Source organism: Gobius niger (assembly GCF_951799975.1).
Source record: "Gobius niger genome assembly, chromosome: 18".
Classification (NCBI taxonomy): Eukaryota; Metazoa; Chordata; class Actinopteri; order Gobiiformes; family Gobiidae; genus Gobius; species Gobius niger.
Genome location: NC_136869.1, coordinates 11,463,731 through 11,485,700, shown reverse-complemented (window position 1 = coordinate 11,485,700; position 21,970 = coordinate 11,463,731). Strand labels below are relative to the sequence as shown.

Below are 21,970 nucleotides of genomic sequence, written 5' to 3'. Positions count from 1 at the left end.
CATAAAGACTAGCTGAAGTGGCTAATATCATTGGTCATCTTGGGGCTCTTTTACTAGAACCAAAAAATCAAAACATAGTGTCTAAACCAGACTTGGAGAGACGAATTCATGCATTTGTCTCCAGCCTGTTAGACTGTAACGGCCTGTTCACCGGCCTTTCCAAACGAGCTGTTAGAAAACTGCGGTATATTCAAAATGCTGCTGCTCGAGTCCTGACCATAACCAGGAAATATGACCACATTAGTCCAGTGCTCCGGTCTCTGCACTGGCTTCCTGTCGCTCAGAGAATAGACTTTAAACTAGCTCTGTTTGTGTATAAGTCTCTTTATGGACGGGCACCGGAGTACATCTCTAACCTTCACATACAGAGCTATGCAGGCATGGAATGGACTTCCAGATAGTCTAACGATAGTGGAGGACAAGAAGAGATTTAAATTGTTATTGAGAAAACTCTTACAAACAAATATGGATTGAATTTGGCGAATGAACGTGTCATGTGATATTCCTTTTTGAATGCAAATATGTGCTACTTTTATGTACAGCTTTTATAGGATTTTAGTAGGATATACAAATGTACTGATACACATTTTTGTATGGATTTAAATACTGTTTTTACTTTTTGTGAATGGATTTAGTGGGACCCCAGGAAGAATAGCGACAGCATGACTGCGCTAATGGGGATCCTTTCAATAAACAATAAACAATAAACAATAAACATGTTACCACCTCGGGCTCTGAGATTCTCAGGGAGGGGTCTCTTGGTGGTTCCCAGAGTCACCACTAAACACGGTGAGGCTGTGTTTCAGTTTCATGCAGCAAAGGTCTGGAACAGCCTCTGTGAGAACATGAAACAGGCCTCAACCCTGAGTCTAAGTCCAGGCTGAAAGCTAACTTAGTTACTGCTGCCTATGGTAACTGATTGTATTTTAACTCATTTTAATATATACACACATGTTTGTTTTACATACTTTTATGGGTTGTATCGATTGAATTGTTTTTTTGTGGTTTTATTGCTGTGAGGCACATTGAGTTGCCTTGTGCATGAAATGTGCTGTATAAATACATTTGCCTTGCCTAATGCACAAGTTAGTATCACAAACACGCACATGACTAGCTAGTGTTGTCCTTGATGATGAGTCTAGCTTTGGAGATCTGGCACTGCACAGCAAACCTTTTAACCTATAAGGACCACACTACTTGCCATGGGGGACGAACAAATAGCAGTTTGAGAAGAAACAGCAAAATAACAGCAGTAGTTATGGCCAATTTGTGTGGTTTACTTGAGCAACATCAAATCATGCATACAGGTATTTGTAGGTGTATGTGTCATTCAGGAAATACTGCTCACTGAAAGTCCACGGAGTGAGAACTGTGGTATTGGTCACCTTTTTTAAAGCAGCAAATGTCAAGCTCAACGTATGCTAGCTTTGTCTTAATGCAGCGCCTATTTCAATCAGGTTTGAATAACACAAATAGTATAAAGTCATTGAGATGCTGCTTTTGGATATACAGTAATATATGAATTCCAGTGCGGCTCCCTCCTTCTTATACAGTCCACACACACACTTGTTCACCGCCTTGTCACAATATAATCCCCCTTCACTCATCATCCCCGCACTTATTAAACTTTAACGATCACCATAATGAACACAGCTCCTTGTCCCGTCGCGTTGTCATTGCGGTGTGTCTCTCCTGATAAACCCCGGTGTCGCTCGGAGGCTGAGGCGTGCAGCGGAGGGCGTCGTGACAGGCTGCACACATGATAGATGGGCTCAAAGTGGGATGGATAACGCGGCGCTGCAGATGGATGTTGGCTCTGCCGGCTTTGACACCTGACAATTAACCTGATTTCCTTAATTTATTGAGCTTATGGTAACGGTACAGTTTTGTCGCTCTTTAAAGGGGCTAGATGCAAGTTGGCCATTTTATACTCACTACTGCCACCTCAGGTCATACGTGTAACTGCATCTTCTATATTAAGCTCGTGCGTGACGGCAATTCGGACCCGAAGTAACAACTTTTTGAGTGACAGTGCAGGATTTTAGAGGCAGCTGTTATAGGTCTGAGCTCATTCTACACATTAGGACATTGCTGGAACATGCAGGGGGAGGAAAATACATAATTATAACATTTTTAAACCCTGTAGAGTCCCTTTAACATCATGGGGGCAGTCGCCATGGAGTTTATGTTTTATATTGGACTCAGGAGAAAGAGCGGTTGTTTCAATATTAGAAGGTTGGCCGCTGTTCTTTTGTTGTTGGGCAAGATTTCTGGATTGTATCATATAAGTCATCTTTGAGTATCCACAAATTTCCCATGTCTTGTAAAATTAACTTTTTTTTTAATCTCCGTTATAAATCCTCATTAAAAGCATACCTGGAACAATGCTTTGTTTCATTAGCACAGTCCTAAGTAATCCTCAATTGACTTTGTGCATAACTTCAAATCTGAAGGACTTCCGGTTTCGATCCAGCACACCAAAATAAAAGCACCATCTTATTCATTAGTTCAGCAGTTCATTAGTTCAACTTCCTTTCGGCCTAACTATTAACAGACAAAATGCTTAAAATGTGTGTGTGTTTAATTATATTCTTGTAATGCTGCAAGTACTTGCTGAAAAAATCAAGACGAGCTGTGTGCTTTTATTTTGTTGTGCTGGATCGAAACAGGAAGTCACTTCTTGGGCTGAGTTGTTATGCTTTGAAGTTATGCACAGAGTCAATATAGTCTTTTCTGCACTCAAAATGCCAGCCCACACTCCGATGCTCGTGACCAGAGTCTGTGATTTCTATTGAAGCATTATGGTCCGTGGTGCTTCATTGTTTTTCTTGTCTTTTTCGAAATGCGTGGACTTGAGACCCTTTTTACATAATTTGCTGCTGGCCATCGTCTTCCGAGCGAGTGGCCATTTGCAACTTATAATTAAATTGGCATCCTGTTCGAGCTTTGAGCCTTGGGCAAACTTACTCCAGTGACCATCGAGACAGACGGATTGGTTGGTGGAATTTGTATTGAGAAAGCATAACCCTAAGCTGACATAGAGGCTAAAATAACGATAGCCACATACATCTTAAGGATTAATTTTTCACACCCTTTGATTTTCCATTGTATGTTGCCATGTCCCAGTTATGGGGCTGGGGCTGGCCTGTGTGTGTTGATATTGATCTGTGAGAGCCGTAGCTTCGAGGCAAACGTATCTGCGTAACATGTGCAGCTGGAGCACGTTGTGATGGCATGGTTTCATCACTGTGGGTTTTATCACTCTTGAGTGCTGTGGGTCGCTCTCCAAATGCAAAGGCACAGAGCAGCGTGTTTACCTTTCAGTTCTTTTTAGTTGAAAAAATATGTAATGTGATGAGGACAAAGTTATTGGTTACAGCAGGAAAACATGGACCACTCACAAAAAAACAAATGATTGTAAAAAAACGCCATGCCATTTTAAATACGGGGTTTTTATGACAAGTATTTACCTCTGTGCTCGTAGATCCAAGTATTTCTAGACTTTGTTGCTCCTATTCTTCCACCAATGCCACAGGAGTGACCGCAGTGCAACGCCCAGAGACCCATCTTCAGATCTTGAGCCAGGATCTTGGTCAGGGAAACCCCTCCGCACATACACACACCGCAAATGAAAATGCAACCTCCGCAAAGAAATGTTCCACTTGCCAGAATCCTGATCTTTGTTTACCACTGAGTCACTGTGCCACTAAGACTCGGCACTATTCAAATATCGAGAATTGGACTACTTACTCACCACTTTTTTTGTGTACATTTTTTTATTTGGTTACTCCTATGCGCCCTTTTTCTTGTTTAACTGTAGTTCTTAAATGGTGATGAGTCTCTAACCGTATATATATATAAAGCATGCAGGTCAAGGGCAGTGGCTGGTCTGAGCAGTGCAGCGTGAAATTGCTCGTCATACTTACTACATGTCAAACCAATGGGACAACATGGTCAGCTCTACTCCATAATCAATTACCGATGCTTCACAGGAGAGGCCTCACTGGGGTCTACTGTTATAACTGTAGGGACTCGGGGCTGGTGACGTGGGGTTTATCATTTGTCGCTATGTTTTTCCCTTCATTCACTGAAGTGTAGTGTGAATTGGAATAATGGATGAAACATGTTTGTTTTGACGACTTATTGCGTGTACATTGAGTTCAGTACTGCAGCAATGCTTTTGTAGCGCCGGAGAGTTTGTAAATGCTGCCCTCATGTGTCGTCTTTGAGAATTACATCAACAATGAACTTAGCGCCTAGCTAACATGATGGTGCAAAATGGTGCAAAAACAAACAAAAAAACGTTGTGTAAAGTTACCTAAATCTTGTACCTGACCTTTCTTTTACCTTAGTACATTATTGTGGTAAATATTGTCGTTTACCATGGCAATAATGGGTTGTTGGGCTAAAACAAAGTTATTTTAGTCGACTTGACTTGAGTTTTCTGTCAGTACATTAAAAATTTGCTTGAGTACAAAGTACTTTTATCTAGATGCATCACTAGACTAAGATTAAAATACTCTGTCAATGTGTATAAATTACATTCTTAATGGTATTTATTTATCTTTTCAGGTTGTGGACACATTATCCAGGCTTTCCCATACGACTATTGCACAACTCACTGGAGTCAGGTAATTTGTATTTTTTATTTTTTGGTAATTTGTTGTAGTAAGTCATTACATGTTGTTAAGTTCTTACATTTGAGAGAGTTATAACATGCACAACTTTAAAAAAACAAAAAAGTACATTGCTTTGTGGAAGTTATGTTGAGGAGGAGTGCTGAGGCCAATGATTTTGTGACTTCCCCATCAGTAAGTTTCACATTTCAACAGCACCGCCTTGGGACATTATGACCAGGTTGCAAAATATTCTGCTGCCATTGCCCTTTTTTAATGCAACAATTAGTCATGAGTAAGAATAAACCAGAGAGAACCACATGGTTTACAATAAAACATTGCTTTTCCCCTTAGGTCATTTCCGACTGAGGAGAGCGTCCAGGATGAAGAAATCTACAACCATTTGGAGGATCTTATTGAGTATGTGTCACTCTTTCTGGCCTTTAAAGACTTAATCAACTTTTACTCTGGCGTTTTGCACTATTTGTTATACAGAAAAAAACATTTGTTCCCTGGAGTAGCCTGGAATAGAGCCACCTCCCTCATAGTTGTTAGTATGAGTAATGTCCATATGGAGCAGGGGCTGATCGTCCGGGCTGTTTGCGTCACATTGTACATTATTGGCATTCCTTTGTTCCAGGCCAGCAGTACAAGTAAATAACGGTTTTACCATCGAACAAACCATTTCATGTACAGAGTCTGTTTACTGTTTGTTTGATGGGTTATTTGAAACACTTGATGCTGAACTAAAAGGATTGTGCACATGCATTGACAGTCAGGTGCATCAGTCACTGTTAAGCACTGTAGTCTTTTTAGTATCTATCTATCTATCTATCTATCTATCTTGTTTGTGGCTGTTAGCGTACATTTTTCATAGACTAACATTAGCACAAAAACAATATAAAAAGTGATGAAAAAGCCGTGAACAACACACTGTGGTGTCCAAGTGTTAATGTGAACAATTACTCCAGTATTTCACCTTTTAAAATCTTTATTAGTTTATTATTGCTGCAAATCCCATGATGCTTAGCGATATGACATCACAGTCCTGAACTCTGTTGCCAATTTAACAGTCTCAAGTAGTGATTCTGTGTTTTCTGGGAAAGGCTCATGACCCACTGAAAACAGCTAATAATAATAATAATAATAATTGGTTGGCATTGGTTTATACATAGCGCTTTTCTGGACACTCAAAGACACTTTACATTGTATTATTCATTCACTTCATACGCGGTGGTAGTAAGCTCATGCTGTAGCCACATTTGCCCTGGGGTAGACTGACAGAGGGGAGGCTGCCAATCTGCGCTGTCGGAGCCTGGACCCAGGTGGTGGTGGAAGAGACCTGGGTTGGATGAGCGGAGCCGAGGAGGAACCAGGCGGAGAAAGGGGTGGAGGAGGGTCGTAGCACGGCTGGCAAACAGCTGAGTGATTGACCAGGGAGCTTAAAAAGGGGATCCTGAGCGATGAGCGGCTGGTGAGGGGATGAGCAGCTGCGGTGATTGGCTGTTGTGAAGGTGCGGCTTGAGCAGGGTCCATGATTGGATGATTGGAGTGCGCTGCCGGTGATGAGGTGATGAATGAATGCAGCTGGTAGGTCTTCCAGGTTGAATCTGCGCATAAGCTTCATAAAGTATAAACCAAGGTTAAGAAAATGTAGCATAGTGATAAAGGGTTGTTGGGCTTAAACAAAACATGAGACATTGAAGAAAATAGCTAAACAATGTCCAGATATAAACCATAATCATGATAAAGGTCACAAATATGAATTCATTTACTCTACCAGAAGCAGCCAATATATAGTGTGTTTTGACTGCAGCATTAACATATGTTTTTACAAAACAAAATTACTTTAAATTCCGTGTGACCCTTTTCACTGACTCACACATAGTCTCTACTTGTACTATTAACCTGCTCAATATCGCTTCATTTATTAAATACTATGTTCCGCCTGACTAGTGCATTCTGAGCACATTCCCCTGTATAAAGTCATGGTTTTGCTGCAGTTGGAGCAGTAATGGCTTCAGTCTGTTATATTCATGTGTCTGTAAGCCACTTTCACAGCCGCGGATTAAGTGTTGTCCCTCTAACAAGATTTGCTAGAAAGTATTACGATCAAGTCTCTAAAGCAGCGGCACTTTTTTTTTAATGTGATTTAAGCCACTTTGTGTCAAACTCTCTTGGCTGCGTCTGGTTTTGTGCTGCAGTGGAGTGGAGGATGAGGAGGAGCTGTACGACTGCGTTTACGACGACGAAGATGGGGGAGAGATTTATGAAGATTTGATGAAAACGGAAGCCATCGCTCCTCCGGTCAGTCACGGGAACTTTAATATCATCCATTTGCTTTTTCTAAACAATATTAATGCTTTTCCGCTCCTGCCATCTGAACAATGAACACTAAAGGCGCCTTATGCAATGCTTTTTATGTGGGGAAAAACTTGATATGTGTGCAGAATTGATCTTTTTGTGTCCCAGTGGCTGCATGGGTGGTTATCATGGCGCCTTTACTTTCCATCAGCTTGGCCGCACATCGCTCTAAGATCAATTATTTTGTAGGTTTTCTGTAGAGAGGGACTGTCAGCAGTGAAAACCTACCAGACATTTTAAAAACTATTGATCCAGGAGCATCGTAGAGACCAATGTGATGGGAAAAAGGCAAAATAAAGGCCCCTGGGGTCACTGAAAGGTCATATACACACCTTTTCCCCCACATAAAACGTTGCATAGTGCATCTTAAACCTGCTACCTCCTGATTCTTTATATTAAAAAAATGTAACAAATGTCAGGAAAATGACTTGTGAACATTTGAAAACCTTGAGAAACCTACATAACAACAGTGTGTAAAGCATTCCTAAAATTCCAAAGCAATATTATTCAAGAGTATGTTAACAGTAGGACTGGCTGGGTACCTATTTACTTTTTTCGATACTTTAACAACACTTGGTTTCTGTTACCGGAACCTGAACGATACTTTATCTGATACCTGCACTAAAATATGATCGAACCAGAAAACAGAACAACAGAACGTGTGGAAGATCAGCACATGTACAATATCTGGTTCATCTCCAATGTGTGTGGAAACAATGGGGAATCATTTAGAGAAGATTTGGAGAAATTGTGGTAATTGAGTGTAAAAAAAAAAAAGAAAGCAAAGAAAAAATGGGGCAAAAATAGGGGGGGAAATGGGGAAAGGGGGGAAATAGGGAAAACTATTAGTAATAAAAAATGTGCAAATATTAGGGGGGGAAAAATGGAACAAGCAAAATAAGAAAATAATTGGTTAAAAAAATAGAGAAAAAAAGTCACTTCTTTTTACGCATAATTTAACAGTACCTAGCCCTAGTTAAAAGTATGTTGGCATAAAACTGTCCTAAAGAGCTCTGAATTCAATTTGTCTAATATGCAAAGGTTTAGTTATGCTTCTAACAAGGTAAGTAACTTGTTTACCTTAACAAATCCTTTCCGTAGTCCCTCTGGGGGTAATACAAGTGTTAATGGGATGACTGGGGCGTCTTTCATCTCCCCCTGGTGTCTCTGGTCAGAAAAATACAATTGCATCTTCCCTGCACCGGGTTGAAGGCCTAAATAAACACAAATAGAATCACGAAGAAGAAGCTAACAGGCTAACGAGCAAAGCTAGCTGCGGGCTTGCACCACTTAAACAGTATTTACAGTCATGTTTGAGTGAAAAAGAATGATCTCCATTGTGTAATTGGATGTACAATATCCCGCTCTCCCTTTGTCTTTTCTGTCAGCGTAGTATTTACTCTCAAGTAAAAAAACGTAACATGCTACGACACCTGCAGTGGTGCTTATGGCCTCTAGGGGCATGAGTTACTCAGTACTGCTTTAAGTGTTTTCAAGGGTTTCAAAGACCATATGATGCAGCAAAACTGATAATACCTAGTACTGTTTTTTCTTCCTCTTCTCACATTAGCTAAATATTGTTGCTTTTTCTCACCTTCCTTTTGCTTTTCCATGTATACGTGTTTATGTATGTGTGCAGACATGTCAGAAACAGTCGGACATCAGGCGCTGCTGTCTAACTGAGATCAAGCAGACTGAGGAGAAGTACACAGAGACTCTGGAGTCCATAGAAAAGGTAATGAACACTGACTGTCCACTTGTACTAAGGTATTTAATGTTTCTGCCTACATTCACTTGTGGCCACTTTGGCAAAGAGACTTGAACACTTTTAGTCCTTACTTTCTTAAAAATGCGAAGGTAAGGGCATGTTTTCCACATCACCTCCACTCATCTTCTCCCTCCTATGTTACCGTGAAAAAGCTCCCGCTGCTGATTTCCCTGTGGAGTATTGCGCTAAATGACTTTGGCTGTGAAGTGGATGGGGGGAATGTAGCGTGCACTTTGAGGTGTAGAGACGATTGTGAGGCAGGAGTTTCACACAAGAAGCAAAAGTCGTTAGATTTCAAACTCTGAAAATGAGATTATTACCGAGGCCCAGACAGACATTGCGGGCCCCTTTTGTTTTGCTGACTGCGGCGCTTTGCTGCTTCACATTATTTAATAGCAACGGTCTAAATGACTTTCCCATTCGTACGTGTACCCCAGAGGGACAAAACTCATTCTGCTCATTCTCTTTCGCAGCACTTTATGTCGCCCCTCAACGTCTTTTTATCCACGACCGAGACTGAGCAGGTGTTTGTGAATATACCGGTAAGTTTGAACCACATTTGGAACAAGTTCAGCGGTGTTATACAGTTTTAATACGTGGGTCTATGTTTAGCGATATCTGCTGCATCTTTATGTAAAATGTAAACATGTTTTTGTTCATTGTGATGTTTCTTCACATTGCTTTTCAGGAGCTGGTCAAAGTTCATAAAAGTTTACTGCTCGAAATCCAAGACTCAGTGCTACACAGAAGTGCCCAAAACCTGTACCAGATATTTATCACTTTCAAAGAAAGGTAAGACGATTATGCACTAAGCACTGGCCTGCAAAGCTTTAGGTACAGTAATTCATTTAAAGCCACACCTCATAGCATTTTACCCAATAAATAAAATTGAAATACAAGCATTTATTTTATGACAGATATTTTCATCATTGAAAAATACCTCATAAATCTACAAACAAACATAAATGAGGCTCAGCTCTCCTACGATATGTAAGATATGTACTGTAAGCTTTACTGGGAGTGGGTACGTCTCCAGCTCGTCTCCATGGAGATGTGACTAAAGGCACCAGATTTTGAGATTTAAATAGGTTAGGTCCTCATCCAAATCCATTCTTTGATTACTCACTGCAGAAGTAGCATTTGCTGTGTTGAGCTGATCATTAGGAGCAAGTTATGTGTTGATGGCAACAGTAGTGCAAAATGTTATGCAGTGTACCTTTAAATACTGTCAATTATGTTGACACCTTTACTACATTCAATGCAACAGTGCTGGCTATTGATTGATCCATTAGTCGATCCATATCGACAAATGCCATTTCACTTGGCCAAATTTTGAATAATATATCTTTCAGCAGCTGACATTTTTCTAATGCGATAACTACTGTATTTAAAACTTAACCTCTTAACCCCCTCTTTAATGGAGCGCATTTTCTCCAGTTCGGCTTTACCCAAATCTAAAAGCTGCTTACAATCTACAGGCCAGTGTAGCACCTCATCTGAAAGCTAAGATCTACAAAACTGATTTTTTTCCTCGTGTTTCCGTGCTTTGTTGCCACACTGTCGTCACTTTTCGTCCTATTTTTGTCACGTGTTATTATTATACTATTTCATCATTTTTTGTTGCATTTTTTTTGTTGCAAATTTGTCAATTTTTTTGCTGCTTTTATTTGATTTTTTTTCCATTTTTGTCAAATTTTTGTTGCATTTTTTTTTGTTGCACTTATTTTAAGTGATGATGGTGCGTTTTCATCACTCTTTTTTGACGCTCTTTTCAAGAAGCTTTTAGATTTGAGTAATGCCTGGATATCTGGAAAATAACTGGATAAAATATTCTTAGTTCATTTTGGGAGTTAAGAGGTTAAAAATAAACAATTTCAAGTAGGATTAGTAGTGTTTGAAAACCAAATACGTAGATTTGCACAAACACCTATTATATATCAGACTAAAAAATGCTAACCATGTGATTGTGTTGCAGGTTACTGATCTATGGGAAGTACTGCAGCCAAGTGGAGATAGCCATCGCTACACTGGACGACATCTGTAAAGACCGGGAGGACGTTAGAATGAAGTTAGAGGTAAAATATTTTGAGAGATGAATTACAGCTGCACGGGCTCGTTCTTCACTGTCTGAGAGTGGTCTGACAGCGCCCTCATGTGTCACTCTGTGGTACTGCAGCAGGGGATTTTTATTAGATCTTATTTAGAGATTTCTTTACTGCAGTCTCTTGTGGTGGTTTTGCTTTCACTGTCCTTTCGTGAACAATACATTTACAAAGCTTAGGATTTACTAACTGTCATGAGCTATAGTGCCATAAATGTAATCATAATGTTTACTAAATGCATCAAGAATTCAGGCAAAATGTGTTTGGTTTTGCTTCTCCTCTTTCATTGTCATTGCTCTGTTTCAAATGACTTATAAAATACAAGCATTTCTTTCATTATTGGGGAAAAATACCTCCAAACACATTTCTACTGTGAGGAAGTTATAATCATTTTGAATGTTATATTTACGCTTTAACACAGGAATGTTCCAAGCGGGCCAACTACGGCAAGTTTACCTTGAGGGACCTTCTTGTGGTTCCGATGCAGCGGGTTTTGAAGTACCATCTACTTCTACAGGTACAACGCATTTCCCAATTTATAGTATTCCCCCCATTTTTGTCAGAGACTGCTGACAAACGCAGTGCGCGCTTCACATAGGCTAGTTTTTTTTTTTTCCTTTTTTAGCTTTAGTTCTTGACAGCCACTTAATTCTCTGTCATCGCCGCGCAGCATTTTCCATTTCTTTCTATCATTCACTTTTAACTTTTATATAATGTCAAGTGGAGCCAGTTTGAATGACAAAAAGGACATAAAGTTGAAGCGGAGAGTCTTGACTAAATGCGCGGATGACAGACACAGCCCATCAGGGAGTTTTCAACCCATCAGCGCCTCATTCACTGTCACTCAGGCTTAAAGAATGTGAGGCAATGTGCGAGGCTGTCCACTGGGGGCGCTCTTGTCCGTGTTTAGACCCCGCCGCCTGCGACTGCCGCACCGTTATGGCCCCTGCTTTGTGAGTAATCGCTGTTTTATTGAGACGCTCAAGGAGAAGTGATAGACGAGTGATGCAGGCTGGAGGAGAGCAGCGGGCCACTCAAAGCAGGCGCGTAAAAAAACATTTCAAGTCGAAAACGATGCCAGTCAGAGGTGGATTTCTGAAGTAGCCTAGTGTTGTATTCTTAACCATTTTAAAGCCACATCAATGCAGTGTTTCAAATGGCTTTCATCTTCTCTTTCTCCGACACTGGCTGCATTAGAAATATTTGTCACATTTATATGGATATTAAAGTTGAGATTTTTGCTGAATATCTTCCAGTTGTAGATGCACTGTGTCTGTTGCATTAACTAATACAAGAATCAGGATGTTAGAAATGTGTTAAGAATGTTGGAAATGACACTTCTTACTATTTAAACTTTTATTGTATTAAACAAGATAAATAGATTTTATTATTATTATTATTTTGGTAAGAGAAGCTCTGAATTTCGTAATGGCTTTACACTAGTATTTTACTGTAATATCTTGGCAGTGACTTTTACTTCCAAAAGGCTGGTCGTTGTGTCCTTGGACAAGACAATCTAACTGCCTTTTCCTGGTTTTATGTTTGTTTGTGGATGGTTTTGTTGTTCTTTTATGGAAAGTAAAGTACCCATGGAAGAAAAAACACTCCTTTACCTGTATAAAAAAGTCAGATTAGATAATACATCTTAACTTTACTCATGTGCAACACCTTGAACCTAAAGAACCTTGCATTATTTCTTTCTTCACTCACCACACTCAGAGATTGTAAGTCTTTGTTCATTATCATTCAATTTATGTACATATTTATTTATCTGAAAAGGAGGGACCATACATATTAATGAACATTTTTACAAATGTAAATATGCCAGATTATAGCCTGAGGCTAATTTCTATCTGCAGACCCCCTGGCAGATTGGTGTTACCCACAAGTTAGTAAAAACATACAGTACACTATAGACAGGCTATGTACAGAGAACAGGCGAGAACAGTGATCACATCATGTTAGAGCAAACAATAACAACAAGAGTGGACAATATAGAAAACATTAACGTAAACTCATCGACTTGTACAAACCCTGACTGTCCTGATATTGCACTGACCCATATTGCACCATTCTATATTACACAACCCATGTTATACTGACTCTTACTCTTATTACACTGATAATTGTATCCCTGCAAAACGCCACTTAATGGCTTAATTTCTATCATCAGTGCATCTATTTGCATTTCCTCCCATTTTTGTAATCTAATGCTTTATCTTTTGCCCAAAGTAAGTTCTGTGGCATTAAAAGGTCTTCAGTAATATCGTTCAGCACAATAGTTTTCTGCCTCAATATATCGAACTTTAGATTATGTTATCGTGACAGGCTGAACTGTATACATGGCTATATATACCACACTCACTGAGGAAAAGTGGGTTCAAAGTGTCTAACCACTAAGCCACTGTTAGCCCAAGTAGATTTGTAGATTTAGTAAGTGCCGTATGCGACTGTTTACTATTTGCTTCACTGTTGGTAATGTGCACCTGTATTTTGAACGTACTTTGAGTCAGTTTCCCGCTGCGTCTTTTCCACCGTCGTTCCTTGCTCGCCTGTCTTCATCACTCCTCCTCTTCTTACCTCAAACCTACCTCAACATAACTCCTCCGGTAACTCCATCTTGCTCCGGTGGTCCCTCCCTCCCTCTGTATCTTCTCTCGGTGATGAATAGTCCCCTGTCGCCCGCGCTGCTGATAATAATGCCCCGGTTGAGCTTGACTGACACTGGGATTTGAGCAGTGGCAGGCACACGGATATCTCCCTCCTCCGGTGTATTTGTATGGGCCCGTTATGAAGGACATGCATGGCCTCCTCCCTTATCCACCCCCGGCTCGGGTCTAGATGTCTTGTTTACGCAGCAGGCAGCCACCGAGCGAGCAATTTCAGATGGGCACGCACCTGAGATAGCGCACGCCGCTATCTGATGTATTTCCCAGGACTGGATTCTTTCCCCAATTACATTTTTTCATTTCATATCTAAAGCCACTGAATCAACAGTTTCCATGGGATGTGACAATTCTGTGATTTATTTTTATTTGGCCTGTAGGGTGTTGGTTAGGGACACATTTTATTTACACGCTATTTTATTTTCATCAATTTTGCAGCTTTTCTGTGAGAGTAAATTTATGTAAGACATATTTTGTAGATGCTTATAAATCTGATAAAGCGAGACATCTATATACTGTATACTGTATCTTGATTCAATGGTTTGCACTCCTGTTTCACTGGAGGAAGGTCCCGGGTTCAATCCTCAGATGGGTTGGGCCTTTCTGTGTGGAAGTTCTCCCTGTGTCTGTGTTACCTCCAGGTGCTCTAGTTTTCTCCACCACTAAAAAACATGCACAAAAGGTTAATCCTCCAGCCATGTCAATGTGACTATAAGCCTATAAATTTATAAAGTACGCGCTAATATTCTGCAATTATGAGCAGTTATGTGTAGCTATGTGCGTCTCCGCCCACTTCAAGATCTAGCAGGAGATTCTGTCATCCACCTAAGTCCAGAGGAGTTGGCTGTTGTGTCCAGCTCTGTTGAGAAAGATGGTGAAAGACTGTCGTGGGGCGGAGGAAGCTGTGCAGGAGGAAGAGGAAGGAGGAGGTGGAGGTGGAGGACAGGACCAGTGCTTGACACCACGCTCTGAAACAGGGACAAAACCAGGAGGCGCTGCACCGTTTCAGAGTATCAGAGGAGCACTGAAGGCAGCCAGCCAGGTTTCCTCTGGGTGCTCTGGTTTCCCTGACCTCCAAAAACATGCTGGTCAGGTTGGCCCACAATGGCAGCGTGGCTTAGTGTGTAGAATGAGCCCAGACCTGTTCACCGCAACTGCCTCTAAAATCCTGCACTGTCACTCAAAAAGTTGTTAATTCAGGTCCGAAGTGCCGTCATGCACGAGCTTAATATAGAACCTGCAGTTACGCGTAAGACCTGAGGTGGCAGTAGTGAGTATAAAAATGACGAACTTGCATCTAGTCCCTTTAAATCTGGGTGTCTGAAAGTTCCTAATCCTTCATCACATTGTTTACTCATCTGTCCCAATGAAATGATCAGAATGCAGACAAAATAATGTAGAAGTATCTTCCAAAGATGTAATTAATGCTGTTATTTGTCTGTGTTCATTAGGAGCTGGTGAAACACACACATGACTCCATGGACAAGAGCAACCTGCGCAAAGCACTGGATGCAATGAAGGTACACTTATTTACATTCATTGCGGTCAGTGGATCTGGCTAGTTATGCAAAAACATAATAAATAATAATATACGTAGGCAATTATTACACATTTTGTAATTTGGTCATAACAAAACAGCATTGAATTGTACAGTTCAGTTTATTTAGCAACTGCAACATGTACAGAACTGTGGATGCTCAATAATAGTAGGAAGAAGTTAAAAAATGTATGTACTCCTACCCCCTTTCATGTAACAGATGGTTGATAATTATGGTACTCAAGATTGCAGAATGGATATACAATAATAAAGAGATTAATGTCAGCAGAATAAGGAAGTCCTGGAGTTAGTGGTATGGGGTAAAGCGCAGAAGCTACTGTATCTACTACTATTGTACAGTAACCCAGTGTTATAAAACACATCTGGTATTTCCAGTAAAAGTCTCTGGTTGTGTATTCTGTGGGTGTAGGACTTGGCTCAATACGTGAACGAGGTGAAGCGAGACAACGAGACGCTCCGAGAGATAGATCAGTATCAGAAATCCATCGAAAACCTGGTAAGCCCCGCACAGTTCACCAGCGCTGATCCGGGCTCCAGCCGTGGAAAGAAAGAAGAGCCCTATGATTGTGTGTATATCTGACATCCCTTTCCTATTTCCTTTTTGCCCCCCCCTTTTTCCTAGAACCAGCCTCTGAAGAACTACGGCCGGCCCAAAGGCGATGGGGAAGTGCGGGTGTCTTCTGTGGACAAGCGAGCCAAACAGGATCGGTGAGATGACTGACTGACATGTGGCGTGTGCTTGGAGACAAACGACTGTCGGAGTTGAAAAAACGTGACCCGTAACTTATATTAAACAAAACACTCCCAACATGCTTTGCTCATCATTATTGCAAACATGGTGAGGCGCTTTATTTGAGTCCCTGAATGCATTTCTATCAATCTTTGGAGGTAAACTATGGAGATATTTTGGAGGATCCAGCATAGATTTGAGATGATATAATAGTATTTAATGTGTGTAATCCCGTAACTGATTTGGCCTGTTTCCTCTATCTATTACACCAATGCACTGAATGTTATGCTAATTTAATTAACAAACAAACAAACAAGTGGATGCTCATGATTATATCTTTGCATAGCAGTGTTTAGACCTATTTTAATTTCAATATGAAGCCACTCTATCATGATGAAGTCTCATTGGTATTATGAGTAGAGCGCAGTGACAAAAACAAACAGAGGATCGTTCTCTTTCTGACTTTATAACACATGAAGGAAGGACTTATTTTGGGAATAATGCAAAACGAATGAAAGTATCTCGTGAGCTTGATTGGAATTTGTCAGTACATGTGTTGCCTCTCAAACAGATTGTATGGCTTCAAAACATTGAAAACCGTCATTCCTCATATGCCTCACTGGGTCACTGCTGCCTCTTCCACTCTTGATGAGAGCCATACATCAAACACAGTGGTTATTTTGGACTCTGAAAACAGTACTCGAGTTGTTTCAAGTTATTGACAGGAATCGGCTCTCTCAAGTACGTGGCACCGACCGCTTCTATATCTGTTTTTGTAAATTATACTTTTATAAGAGTTGCTTAACCTCTTAACCAATGCCTTAACGGAGCACATTTCCTCCAGCTCGGCTTTTCCTGAATCTAAAAGCTTCTTGACATCTGACAGCCTCTAAGCCAGAGTAACGCATCATTTGAAAGCTAAGACCTACAAGACTGATCTAAGCCTCCTCCACGTTTTGATTGTCATGATTGATTTTTGGTTGTTACGTTACAAAAAACAACAACAACAAAAAAACGAAATGAGGGCAAAAAGCAGTGAAAAGGTGACAAGAAAAACGTGACAATAATGTAACAAAAATGCCACAAAAAAGCAAAGAAAAAATGACAAAAAATGACAAAAATGTGAACAAAATGTGACAAAAAAGTCATGAAAATGTGACATAAATGTAGCAATGAAAATGTGATAAAAAAAAATAAAAAAACACAACCAAAAAGGACAAAAACTTGACAATCATAACAAGGATGAAGCTTAGATGAGTTTTGCCGTTCTTATCTTTCTTTAGCTTTCAGGCTGTAAACCCTCCAGTCAAGAAGCTGTGGATAAAACTGTAGAAAATATGGATTAAGTCACGGGTTAAGGGGTTAAAAATGTGCTAGATTTGACTTGGACTCGGACACTAGTGATTTGTGAATGGAGGTCTAATTACAAAGTAAACAGTGTAAATACATACTTTTAAACCGGGGATCCTCAATTGTTTGCATGGTAATTTTGGGGGTAGAGGCCTGAAAAGTTTAGAAACCCCTTACGTATGTGACTTGGACTCGAACAATGAGAATTTGAGGGACTTGGACTTGAAAAAGGGGTGACACATGGACAAGGGGAAAACAAAACTCACCACTGACCCATGATCAAGGCATGGAGTTCATTTACAGTTTTAAAGTTCTCCATTTCTTCTCTCTCTTTAGACACATCTTCTTGTTCGATGCTGCTGTGATCGTCTCAAAGCGGCGTGGAGATGTTTACGAGATGAAGGAGGTGATCGACTTGCACCTGTTTAAGATCACAAACAATCCCACGTCGGACAAGGAGAGCCGGAAGGTCAGCACCGGCGTCACAGCCACACTTCTTATTACACTCAATAATGTATGTAGGATTTTGCTTTTTAAGTCGAGAGTTTCGTCGTCGCCGGGTCATGGAAATACGTCCTCTCTTCATGAAAGAAAGTCATGGAAAATTCATGTTATAGCTGAACACAGGCTGCCCTTTGCTTCAGACTTCACAGGCGTACGTCTCCTCTGTGAACCCTTCTCCTGTGTGCACCTGCAGAGACGCATGTTTTTTTCAACTTTTTCTGGCCTTGGAAAGATATCGACTCAGCTTTCACAGTGTTCATCGGGTATTTTGGTGAACATTGTGGCGCTCGTGGATATTTTGTTGTACTGGTAAAAATCGGAAACATTCTGCAACAGCCAAAGAGTGCGTAGGGATAATATAAACCATAACATAACATTTTGCAAAACCATTTCAAGAAAGTCTCACAATTATACATTTGTTGAGTCCAGACTGATTCCCACGCCCCTCATTAGCGGCAGTAGGAAACTCAAACAAGCTTGTGCAATCAGATTTATTTATTGCGGTCACGTGTTGTTCGGGAGCAGCATCACTCACGGGATGCGGAACTTCCCTCAATAACAAATCTACAAACGGGAGCGCACGGGAGAGAGAAAGATGCAGCACATACCTCCTGCATCAGTGCTTGCGACCTGTGGCCTTGAGGGCGTTGCTTAGTAAAAAAGGCGTGGTGAAGCGTGGTGTTCACCAAGAGCGCAAAATCCTCTGCTTCCCATTAGCAGCAACACATGTGTCAAGGTCAAAAGGCCACATGCGGCCCACGAGATGATTTAATGTGGCCCTTTGAGGAGCATGAATTCCTGAGCATGTCAAAAAAAAAAAAGTATGTCTCTTGCCCATTTCTGTGTGGAATTATGGATTTTTAAAGAAATAACCAGTTTGCTCACTCCAGCCACAAAGGGGCAGCTTAAATTTAAATGCTGATGAAGCACAATAAGTGTTGTTATTTATGTGGCCACAGTCTCTTACAATATATGCGACCCGCCGTGGGGGCTGAATTTCGGCCCTTGACCCAAACGACTTTGACACCCCTGCCTTACAAGATAAACTACAAACTTTATTTATCCCACTGTGAGTTAAACACTGTCTGCGCTGGTGGAGCACGGGGCTCTGCACGCCGCAGAAATGTAAACAAAACACCAGCACCTGCCACCAAAACATATATATATATACTGCAAAAAAAAAAAAATAGAATAAAGGGAACCCTTGAACAACACAATGTAGCTCCCCTTTATTTTGAGCAATGTATTTATCAGTCTGTATGGTCACGAGGAGGAAAAAGCTTGAGGAGCGACCAGTGTTGTACATAGCATCGCCGTTCGCTCATGTCTGAAGCTGAAGAGCGCCCCCGTCAGGGCACAAGTCTCGTCTATAGCCTGCGTTTAGAAACACAAGATTGGGCCCCTTGTCTTTATTGTCGTGTCAATGTTTTTTACAGTGTAGTTACAGTTTTCTGTGGTGGGGCGGGGGTCCACATAATTCATTTTTTGATTGCCATTCTTCAATCAGGAAAAATAATGTTTACTACCAAAACTTGCAAAAAAACATAGCAATGACACTATATGCAGTATATTTTTTGGTCACTGTGGCATTCCAGCACCACTTTGCTCTTTCCTCATATGTGCCATCCTTAGCTGTATCCCTATCATAATATTTTGAATGTAGTTAAACACCGATGAACAGAGATCACTAGTTACCCCGTTGTAAAATTGAATGAACAAGCTTCTCACCGAATAGTCCAATGTCTTGCTCTGTTGAGTCCATTATCGCTGCTTTATGGCCGAAGTTGGAACAGGGACAAACCCAATTAGGAACATTACACTGCGTTGTAACGAGCGGCCATTACAATCTATCAAATAAATAGCTTCATAAAATGGGCTAAACTTGTGCTATCATCTTGCAGGCTGCTCCTGCCGCTGCTCCCTAATCTCTATATTAGTGGATCCTACTCGTGACGCCAGTTCAGCAAATCCCTCAATAGAAAAGGCGTCTTAAATAATTTGGTGCATGCTTGTTCCAGCACATGTTTTACATCTTCTGGTTCATTTGGGAGAGAAACAGTGTCAGTTTGCGGCAGCCTGCCTCCTCCCAGATGGTGCTATCATTAAACCGTGCTTAGGGCCAGGCGCAGACACGCACACAGTGAATGCTAAGTGCCAAGAGGTGGGAAATATTGCCAATCAAAATGAGAGATGAGATGCCAGGAAACAATGATTTGGGTAATAATGAGGTTGTAAACAGAGAGCATTAGAGGCGGCCCATTCATAAATATGTTTAGGGGCGAGTCTCGCAGTCATTCACTTTTGGACAATGAACTTAATGTGATTTGACAGGTTGTGTGTAAAGGTTTGAAGGGAAGACGTTTGGAAAATGGAGTCTGTGATAACCCTGGGGCGTGTGTTAGGGGTGGACAGGTAGGGCACTGTTCCCCCGTTATAGCCAAAGGTTTGCAAATATGGGAAAAATGTCAACAAAAAAGTGATGAAAAAGCAACAAAGGGTTGACAAAAAAGAAACACAAACACAACAGAACAGACAGCAAAAACACAAGCAAACAGGCAACTGGAAAGTGATGAAAAAACAACAGAAAAGCATCAAGAAACCAACGAAACGGTTACAAAAAAGAAAGAAAAAGGCAAGACAAAACAGGCGGCAAAATCGCAGCAAAACAAGCAACAAAAAAGTGATGAAAAAACAGCAAAAAAGCATAAAAAACGCAACAAAACAGGGAGCAAAAAAGCAGCAAAACAGGCAACTAAAGTGCTAAAAAGCAACACAAAAGCGTCAAAAACCCAACAAAACAGGCATCAAAAAAGTGATGAAAAAACAACAAAAGAGCATCAAAAATGCAACAAAGCAGGCGGCAAAAACGCAGTGAAACAGGCATCAAAAAAGTGATGACAAAGCAACAAAACGGTTACAAAAAAAAACAAAACAGGCGGCAAAAAAGTGATGAAAAAACAACCAAAAAAGCATTTCAAACTCAGCAAAACAGACGGCAAAAATGCAGCTGGCAATAAAAAAGTGATGAAAAAGCAACAACGCGGCGATAAAAAATGTGCTTGGTTAAAATAGGGGGTTAAGAGGTTAAAAAACACACAAACCTACACATAAGAGTCTTAAAGCCATGAGCCCGGTTCAAAGCAACAAATTCTGTTTCAGTCAGAACGGTTTAGTGAATGCAGCATACATCTTCAGTCTCTGCAACGTTGATTTAGAGCTGTACTATCATTGTATATGAGCACAACACAGTTTCTCACACCCTGCTACTTCCCAATCTGATGTTTGAATCTCCTGCTCCGCAACAAGCCCAAAGCCGACAGAAACACAGACAAACACCTCCTCCTTTTCCTCTTTACAAATTGGTATCCAGACGCTATCTATGCCGAGCTGGAGTCCGTGGGGGGAAAGCTTCTGTCGAGCGGCAATTTCTTTTTTCTTCCTTTGGCGTTTTTTTTTTTTTTTTTTTTCAGTAGGAACGATGCGTCGGGTCGGCTGTGTGCCTCCCTGACAGTGCTCTGCGAGGCTGACAAGTCTCGAGCCTTCACACAAGTTCAAAACCGACTGGCTGAAGGGGCGCAATGCTGTGGCGGGCAAAAAATGGACTAATAGATTTAATGGTTCAAAAATCAACACGCATCTTTCATCGGAAGAATGATGCGACATAAACCAGTTCTGTAAAGATTACAAATATATAAAAAAGGATGAGGTTTCAATGTTTACCCCTTAACCCCGCCTTAACCTTTACCCAAATCTAAAAACTTCTTGACTGGAGCTTACAGCCTATAGACCAGTGTAAAGCTGCTAAATGTTTTTGATGCTTTTTTTTCTTTCTGTTTTCATCCTCATTTACATCACGTTTTTGTTGCTATTTTGTTGCATTTTTGTCGTTTCTTTTTTCATCCATTTTATGGTGCCTTTTTGATGCTTCTTGGACGTGTTTTTGATGCTCTTTTGATCCTTATTTACTTCTTGTTTTTGTAGCTTTTTTTGTCATGTTTTTGTCAGCAGTTTTGTCGCTTTATTGTCACTTTTTCATCAATTTTATGATGCTTTTTGTGTTGTTTTTGACACTTTTTGGACGTGCTTTTGTTTTGTTTGTTTCTATCCTCATTTTGATCTTGTTTTTCTTTTTTTGTCACCTTTTTTGTCGTAGTTTTGACACTTTTTTGGTGTTTTTTTGGCAGTCTTCTGATCCTCATTTACATCTCGTTTTTGTCGCTTTTTTGTCACATTTTTGTCAGCAGTTTTGTCACTTTATTGTCGCTTTTTCATCAGTTTTGCTATGCTTTTTTATCTCGTTTTTGGTGCTTTT

General features: G+C 40.6%; 2 protein-coding genes across 3 annotated transcripts in view; both read left to right on the top strand.

Annotated features, from left to right (window-relative positions):
• The window catches only part of nrros (negative regulator of reactive oxygen species), a 326,601-nt gene that overhangs the window by 82,179 nt on the left and 222,452 nt on the right, over positions 1-21,970 (top strand). The gene's annotated exons all lie outside the window — the stretch shown is intronic.
• The window catches only part of vav3 (vav guanine nucleotide exchange factor 3), a 107,806-nt gene that overhangs the window by 51,005 nt on the left and 34,831 nt on the right, over positions 1-21,970 (top strand). For both annotated transcript variants that reach the window (XM_079576020.1, XM_079576019.1), the window contains exons 3-14: positions 4,573-4,631; positions 4,971-5,036; positions 6,821-6,923; positions 8,620-8,715; positions 9,222-9,290; positions 9,437-9,540; positions 10,724-10,823; positions 11,272-11,367; positions 14,968-15,036; positions 15,484-15,570; positions 15,697-15,782; positions 17,491-17,623. In XM_079576020.1, coding sequence (XP_079432146.1) covers positions 4,573-4,631; positions 4,971-5,036; positions 6,821-6,923; positions 8,620-8,715; positions 9,222-9,290; positions 9,437-9,540; positions 10,724-10,823; positions 11,272-11,367; positions 14,968-15,036; positions 15,484-15,570; positions 15,697-15,782; positions 17,491-17,623 — 1,068 coding nt within the window. The remainder of the gene's footprint in view (positions 1-4,572; positions 4,632-4,970; positions 5,037-6,820; positions 6,924-8,619; positions 8,716-9,221; positions 9,291-9,436; positions 9,541-10,723; positions 10,824-11,271; positions 11,368-14,967; positions 15,037-15,483; positions 15,571-15,696; positions 15,783-17,490; positions 17,624-21,970) is intronic.